Here is an 8,948-nt window from a genome sequence, read left to right as displayed (position 1 = left end):
TCTCTCTCTCTCTCTCTCTCTCTCTCTCTCTCTCTCTCTCTCTGTGTGTGTGTGTGTGTGTGTGTGTATGTTTTAGTGTGTGTATGTAGAGGACAGACAGAAGAGACCTGGTGGTTGTTTTCCTCCGCCTGCTTCCCATATTTCCTTGAGGTAGGGTTTTTTCAGGGAACTTATCGTGTCAGCTAGGTCGATTAGCCAGGGAATCACTTCCTCTTGAGAACATGCCAGGCTTTTATGAGGGTGCTAGGGATTTGAACTCATGCCCACAGACTTGCACAGCAAGCATATTGATATGGTAAGCCACCTTGTCAACACCCCAGTCCTTGTTGGTTCTAAACAAAACCACACCATACACTGACTGAGCCCTAAGGTTATTTGGAAGCAACGTCTGATACATCTCTTTCTAGGTGATTGCTTCCCTTGGTAAATAAAACCAAGATCTTGCCTACAGATTACTATTTGGTTAATATTAACACATATCTTCATATCTTTGTGATGAGTAAAACTCATTGTGCTTGCCTACTGGTTTTTTGTTTTGGTTTGTTTTTTTTAGTTTTGTTTTGAATGGCTGACTAGTTTCACCACAATGCATATGAGAACATATATTGCATTTATTTTGCTAAATCTTTGAACTCCCTCTTGATCTATAAACTATTTTTTTTAGCTTACTTAAAGTTCCTTTATCTATTTGAGGATTATAGTTATTTGTCTAATGGAGGTCCTAACATTTGCCAACTGTCTCCTGTAGTAATCTTTGCATACCACTGCAGGTCCTGACCAAAACCCTAGCTTAAACTTCCTCTAATTGAATTCCCTGTTTTGGCATGACAGTTTTATTGTTGGCAAGCGATGATTTTAACATATTGTAAGAATATCTGGGTGTCTCCATTTTGGGGATGTCATTGGCCATCAATGAGCACATGTAAACATAGAGCCCTTGATTAAAGTAGATTCTCCTTCACAATAAAAAGCAGCAAGCATGTACTGTGGTGACGCATTCCATGTAGCCAATTGTCATCTCAAGGTGTATCCCTCTACTGGGGTACTTCAATTTTGGTGTGTTCTTGGTTATTCTGGTTTTAATGTTTTAGAAGTTGACTTTATTTTAAGCTTGTCCTTCTCTAGAAGATATCTATCTAGTATTTCTAGTGAAATCAATAGAACTGCATATCATTCTATGCAATTGTATGTTGATTGTATATTAATGGAGAAAAAGGAAAAGTTACTTACGTCTTGAGCCAGAGGTAAAGACTTTCCTTCTTGTAGAATGTGACACAGAAAGTCCTTCCAGACTGTTGAAAAGTTAGCCATTGTTTTAAACCCTTGATTAAAAAAAAAATCCAATTTCAACAAATAATTGCAAATTTTCTCTTCACAGGATTATTATTAGTCATCCAGTCAGATTATTGTTTCTTAAGAAAACCTTAGGTGCTGGAAATACTCATTTTCAAACATATTAATTCCATGGGTGTAATGTGAACATTTCAGAAATCTGTTCTAATTGGGAGCAAAGTGTCTCTGTTCCTCTTGTAGCCTGGCAGAGCATCTTACCCAGGGGCAGACTGGCTCATCTGCTTCCCTGCAACTTCCACCAATCCATACTCAGCAATGCTAATGTATTTGCAGGAGGGGGTGGGCTAGGATAAAGTGGCCTAGCTCAGTATAACTGAATGACAGTTACAAATCATTTTAGTACGTGGAATTATTTGAAATGAATCTGCTTAAAGACTGAAAGTATGGGCCAGTATATATTTCTGAAACCCTCTGCTATTATTCTGGCTTTCCTGGCTGAAATAAATGGATAAATAGACATACAACTCACCTAGAATGTAATGACTGTGGATGTTTTAAGGTTAATTTTTTTAAGTTTAAAGCCTCATTTAAAACCTTTTGAACTTGATGTCTGACTTAAATTATAATTTAGCATTGCCATTATCAGCACATACATATTAATCTCTCTTTTTAGAGAAATGTGGTATAATTTTTCTTAAATAACGAAGACATGTATAAAATAAGAACCTTTTTATACGTGCTATAGGTGGGATAAAATTATTATGAACATCTTCCTTGAACAAAAACACGCAAGGAGTTGCATCCCTTCAGCTCACGCTATGCTCCACCTTCTGTCAGTGCTTTGTGTACAAGGCTCTGGACTGTCACTACAGCCACAGCCAGACTGAGTTCACTGAGCGGTAACCTCTGCTTTCCTTCAGCAATATTTATGAGTCTTCCAGAAAAAGACCAAGTTCTCCTCATTCACTTCTCTTTGCTGTTATTGGAATTTTGTTTTATTTCTTAGCTGTTCTTTAACGGTTGTGAAAGAAAACAACTAATAGTCACATGAACTGTGCCCCTCAACTCGAGCAAAGAAAATAGATATTGCTGTGAACATCTCAAATTCTTCCCTAAGCTTGAACATTCATACTTTGGATAATCCTTTCTGATTTGGATATTAGATCACTCTCATCACTTTCAAACAAGATGGACAAATGACACAATTTGCATCATGGGCCATTTCAAAGCAAAGAATACAAATGGACTTTCAAAATATAGTTTTTGTACTGGTGAGATTATGTCACAGCTGTGAAAAATGTTAAAATTCATAGCATGGACAAATGCAGATCTTAGAATACTGTGGGGATTACAGCTAACAACTACTGGCTACAGTTCTGAATAGCAGTGCAGGGAAGGAGGTAGTATACAAAATAGGACAGAAATTAGATGGCCAACTGCTAGCCTCATAAGCAACAAGGGAAGACAACTCTAAAGAGAGGGAGTTGGGTCAAGTCCTGCCTGAGGACACTGCTTCTTAGAGCCACTGGCCTTCAACAATTTGTGTGCCCCTTGAGAAGAGTTTAAAAAGAAGGCTTTGTTTCATTTGTAAGGAATAATATTCATCCTGTTTCTTTTTAGAAAAAAAAAAAACATAACATACTTATACAGTTGCTTCTGTGTGTGTTCATGTGTGCACATGTGTGCTCATGTGTGTGTGTTTGTGTGCATTCTTGTATGTGCATTTGTGTGTGTGGACAAGTACATGTGTGCATGAATGCACTGGGCATCTGTATGTGTGTGTTCATGCATGTTCCTATACATGTGTGTGCCTATGTGTGAATGTGTGTGTTTGTGTGTGTGTGTATGTGTATGTATGTTTGTCTGCACACATGTGTATGTGTGTGTATGAATATAAGTGTATGCATGTGTGTGTGTGTGTATGTGTTGCAGTGTGTGGGTTCATGTATATGGAAGCCAGAAGAGGGGGTCAAAGCTCTTCATACAGCATTTGCTTGATACCTGGGTTATTTTGTGAGACTAGAATGAGAATGCTGGCCCTGATTACACAATAGGCACTATTAACTGTCAAGACATCTTTACATTCCTTGCCCTTACCTTCTAATTGTATACCAGTGTCACTCAAAATCTCCAAAATATTCAAACACAATGCATTTTGGTACCATCCTTCTGAAGATCAAGGTACCTGGAGAATGGAAAACCTTAAACGTTCTAGAAACCGATGTTAGAACACTCAGCAACAATTGTATTAGAGTTGGTCCTAAATACCACCCAGACATTATAGTTTGTGAGAGCTCAGAAAACCCTCACTGCAGCAGGACCTGAAGTACTGTAAGCTCCCAGGTTGCTTACATGAGGCATTGTTATACAATATTGCATTATTTTAGCCATGGCGTGGAAAAATATCTTTCTTGGAAAGATCCTTTAGCAGAACCCCTTTCTTCAATTTCATGCTAAATGAATACTCCATTTTCAATATCTCAATTAGATCAATAATTGGAGATGAAACTTCTAATTCAACATTGCAACAGTTGAGGTAACTGCAGGATTGCTTATATGTGAAGGAGCAGTAAGCATAGTAAAAGCTAGAAAGCTCCCTTTGCTCAGGAAAATTCAAGTTATTTGTCATTTTAAAATTGATTTTAAATATTTTTACAGGCACTAAGTTTTTAAAAAATATCTTCCCACCAAAAGAGCAAGTGAAACAAAAACAAGAACAAGCAAAATAGCCAATCAACAAATAAAAATCATTTGCATATCATATTAGTATATGGTCATTGAAACCTGGTGGGATTAGTAGGTCTTGCAGTGAGATGTTTGCTCTCCTTACTGCAGCTTTATACTGTAACAGATTGTGCCTATATTTATTATGAATAAGGTCTTAATGCTCTTGATTTTAAGGAGTCCAAATATGTAAAACAGAAGAGACAGTTAATAAAAATAGCATAGACAACATTAAAGAATTATTGTGTTTGAGGCATTGAAAATGTGTAGTGCTTAGAAAAATCTCTTAAAAAATTTCACATCCATTCTCTGAAGCCTTCAAAGAATGCATCCATTCATTGTGGTTTTCAATAATGCTATTTACAACACTTTAAGAAGTTTATTCATAATAATACATGCCAACAAACTTAATTAATGCTGCATGGGCTATAGAAGGATCCATAGAAAACAAATGAAAGAAGGTTATTGTTTTGAAATGGCGCTCTTTTGATATTGTAAAATGCAGGGGCGGCTTTTTCATGGCACTTAATGCTGGCTGTTATATTGAATTGTAGACTGAAGCTCTGAGTTACTTTGTTAAAAAAGAGTTTTCATCTATTATTGCAGAGCCAACACAGATGCTCTGGAATCATAAATCTATATCACATTCCCAAGAGAAGTTGGCCTATCCCTCTATCTGCTTTCTGGGCTGCTTGCTAAACAAACTTCCTTATCTATAACCCCAGTGTGTCCTTATTTTTCTTATGGACTAACTGTGTTATCTAACATGTTTGGTTATCTTTTATTTTTGTATATCTTTAAAAAAAAAAAATCTCAGCACATTTTTTTCCTAGAAGGAAAGATACCAACTCAAATATACCTGCAGCACTCTATTCTAAAAAGTAGCCAGAAAGCTGGGGTCATTATCTCACGATCTCTTCCTTGGGTCATCTTTGGAAAAGAAATACTACGATGTGGAATGTTAAAGGGTTTACTTACTTCTCCTAGGCCAGCAAGGTTGAATAAGTTGAGCAGGAGAAAAATGGATGCCTTGCTTCCAACCAAGTCATGTATGCCCTTGCAAACAGAAATAGCCACAGATAAACTAAAAGAAGAACCATAGATGCTACAGTGATTTTGATCATTCATATAATAAATGCTGAATACACACTATCTCAAAATATTGTAGTAAAAAGTACACCATTTTTAAAGCTAGAACCCAGTCCTCTGGGTACTCACAGTGTAGGTGCTCTCTTTTCATATTGTTTTAAGGTCTACCAGGGTTGCCTTGGGAAGACAGACAGCTACAAGGAGACTACTTCATAACTGAGTGGTGCAGTCCAGTTTCCCTTTACCTTCCTCATGAGGGATCAGTTGATACATTCTTCAACAAATTTCCTCACAAGGAATCCATGTGACAGGTTATTCACTAGGATCTACTTAAATGGAGATAATTCCTTGAGAACAATGCCTAAAATTTCAGAAACAGCAAATACTATGGATAATGGGGTATGATCCACTGGATGAAGCCAGTGTAAGTATAGTCCCTACACTGAAGTTGAGGTAGAAAAATCACAAGTTCTAGGCAAGCCAGGCAAAGTTAGAACAAATGGAACTAAGGCTAGAGACTCAGCCACATGATAGTGTGTTCTCCTAGTGTGTGAGAGACTCTGCATCTAAGTTGTGCCATAAAATAGTAATAACAATAACTTTGTTGGTAAGAAAGATGCATGTGTTAATACTAGTAACATAACAGGATACAGGGATGAAGAAACAGTCCTAATGTTCTACCTCTCTTCCATTTCTCATGATCATGCATATCATGTCTCAAACATGTAAATATTTTCAAATATTTACATGTCCATACATAGATGTGTGTATCTCTGATGTTGCAGTTCAACCTGGGTGGGTATTGTAGTCTGTTTATAATTCCAGAATTTTGAAGGAGATACAGTACAAAGTGATTCCTCCAGATTAGCCATATTGGCAAGCTCTGGGTTCAGTGAAACCTTCTGTTTTAATGAATTGGGAAGAGAATAGTCAAGGAAGTTTCCAGAATCATTGTTGGGCATGCACACATTCATACACACATACACAGTCACACACACACACACACACACACACACACACATGGGAGGGGGCGGGAGAGAGAGAGAGAGAGACTCGTGAATACATTTATGTGTTCTCATTAGAACAGAATGACACAAGCCCTTTCTGAACAGAGGATATGTTTTAGCTATTTCTGATCTTTCTGGGTTTAGTCTGATGTCCTCAAAAAAAGAAAGCTTTAAATGGCTGAGCAACTGTGATTTACCAGCAGAATGAATTCAGCATTTTAGCAGGCAGCTTTCCCACAACTTTGCATAACCAGTAAATCCTAGATCTAATGTCAATCATTTAAGGGATTGTTTTCATCTCACAATAGATGATGTCTTCACTTTCAAGGAAACATCTTCCAGAAACAGCTGTGTCCCATATTGCCCCTTATATAAAGTATAAAATTTTTATATTTCAAAATTATCCATAAGTATTATGCATATACTGCACATTAATTCATTGAATTCTAATGGTGAAGACAGTTTCTCTAGAATATTCCTTTCAGGGTTCCTATGACACAGTAGGGCTTTTAATCACAGTGTTGGTAGAATCATCACTTGGATTATCTCCATTAGTGACTGTATCATCCAGACCTTTAAGCTGTCAAGATCCCTATATGGTACAGGATTTACCAATCTATACATTATCTTATAGCTTTATTGTTACTTTTCATGGCCTATAATTTCCATTCTAGGGGGATGCTACATTTTCTTAACCTAAGTTGTATCTATATTTCTGCCTAAAATACTACACAAAATGTCACTTTATAATATTTGGACATTATTATTTTAGACTTTCAGATTGCATTGCAAGCATATCTACATCATAACATATAATTAGATCTCTCTCTCTTTCTCTTTCTCTCCCTCTCTTCACTAAATTGCATGCAGATTTGAAGGTAGGTCACTGCTTTCACTGCCCTCTGTTTGCTGAGTTTACTCTCTCAAATTATAGCAATAATGTCACTTCCTTCCTTCCGTGACTTTATGGGTTTGCTTCTTATAAAGAGAAAGCACAGAAATGCCCATTTAATATGTTATAGTTTCAATCACTTGTCTACATAACATTGGAATTTAAACTTTGTATTTTCTATGTGGGGATGCAGAGGATCCCACATTTATTGGATATCTCTTGTCAAGTGCTTTTTTTTCCTGGTATTTTTTGTGTAATATTCCATTTAATACAGTAGTGTCAATAGTGTCATACTGTAGTGTCAGTAGTAACATGGTACTTATTCTTGATGTTAATTCTGGTAGGAAAAAATAATCTTCCTAGGTTTGCACTAATGCTGAACCCATGATTTGAGCACAGGAATGTGCCTCTGACGTATTATGCTCTTTTAGGTATTGTACATGTGTTCTCCATGTTTGAGGATGAAGTGTGTTTAAATAAGCGTGTTCTAGTTTTAGCACATTTTTTCTTAACTATGAGGTAGAAAAATTGGTATTCAGTGTTTTGCTTGCTGATGCCATAGAGACCTTTAATAACTGGGTGAAACAGTGCTACTGAGTTGTTGGAGGACTCAAGCCTACTCTTATCTCATTGCTTTCGGTCACAGTTCTCAAAATGAAACAGCTTGTCTCAGCAAAACGTGAATGTGCAATACTAAAATCATTTTTGCAGAACATAACTGAGTAATAAACTACTAAATGAAGTCTTAGACAGTAGCCATCTTTCTATTTGTAATGACTGAGAGAGTGCATGTTGGAACTCAGAGTGATGCTGCTGTCACCCATCATCAGGTGTTCCAGATTGCCTACGTAATTGTGAAGGCAGCCAATTCCCCTCGGCCTGGAAACTGGATTTTGGAACGTTCCCTGGATGACGTGGAGTACAAACCATGGCAGTATCATGCGGTGACAGACACGGAGTGCCTGACCCTCTACAATATCTATCCCCGCACTGGACCACCATCCTATGCCAAAGATGATGAGGTCATCTGCACTTCATTCTATTCCAAGATCCACCCTTTAGAAAATGGAGAGGTAAGATCAAAAAGGTGCATTGAGTACTGTAAAATAGCTCTGTCATAAAGACATGAATGTGTCAGCAACTAATGTCAGTGCAGTTTTAACAGAAGTCAATTTAAATGTGTTATTAGATAAAAAAGAAAACCTTAGGTGATTAGAATGTTAAACGTCTTCATGTGTCTCCTCTCTCCAAGATCAGAGATGAGGAAATGGGTTTAGCTTTGAAGCCATAGACTAATTTCACTGCCAAAGAGACTTTCCAATAATGACAGCTTCTAGAGGCCAGAGACCTAATGAAAGTTGTACAGTATGCACACACAATCTCAGGATACAGACAAAGAAAGGGTTTGTAAATAAAAAGGAAAACAACCAACTAAGCAACAACAACACTAAACCCCAAACAAAGCAAAAACATAAACCATATAAGAAATCATGTCAGGTTTTGTATGCATTTCTGCTTTCACCATGGAGGGCGACAGAATGCTATGATCTCTTTGCTGAAGGCTTCCTGGATGATCAGGTACAGGTGCATAAGTCCTTAATTTTATGCATGCATACATAATTCTTTAATTATATGCATGCATACATAATTCCTTAATTATATGCATGCATACATAATTCCTTAATTATATGCATGCATACATAATTCAGAAGTGTTTGGTTGCTCTTTAGTTTTTGTTTGTTTGTTTGTTTGTTTTTGTTTTGTTCTGCTTTGGTTTTGGTCCTGGAGATAATATTCTAATTTTTATTCCTTAGTTTTAGCCTGTGATCCAAGTTAAGACTTGATGCTAGTTGTGTGTCCTTAGTCCATGTACTTAAATTCTTTGGGCCTTAGTCCATAAATTAGGAACCCTAGAGATAGTTCATGTATTTGATTTTGACCAA

At 36.9% G+C, this 8,948-nt stretch overlaps 1 protein-coding gene across 3 annotated transcripts in view; it reads left to right on the top strand.

The window, feature by feature from the left end:
* Nucleotides 1-8,948, top strand: part of Lama2 (laminin subunit alpha 2) — a 601,578-nt gene that overhangs the window by 176,459 nt on the left and 416,171 nt on the right. For all 3 annotated transcript variants that reach the window (XM_021173596.2, XM_029482896.1, XM_029482895.1), the window contains exon 4: nt 7,836-8,078. In XM_021173596.2, coding sequence (XP_021029255.1) covers nt 7,836-8,078 — 243 coding nt within the window. The remainder of the gene's footprint in view (nt 1-7,835; nt 8,079-8,948) is intronic.

This window comes from Mus caroli, chromosome 10, assembly GCF_900094665.2.
Source record: "Mus caroli chromosome 10, CAROLI_EIJ_v1.1, whole genome shotgun sequence".
Lineage (NCBI taxonomy): Eukaryota > Metazoa > Chordata > Mammalia > Rodentia > Muridae > Mus > Mus caroli.
This window is presented reverse-complemented; position numbering and strand designations above follow the sequence as displayed.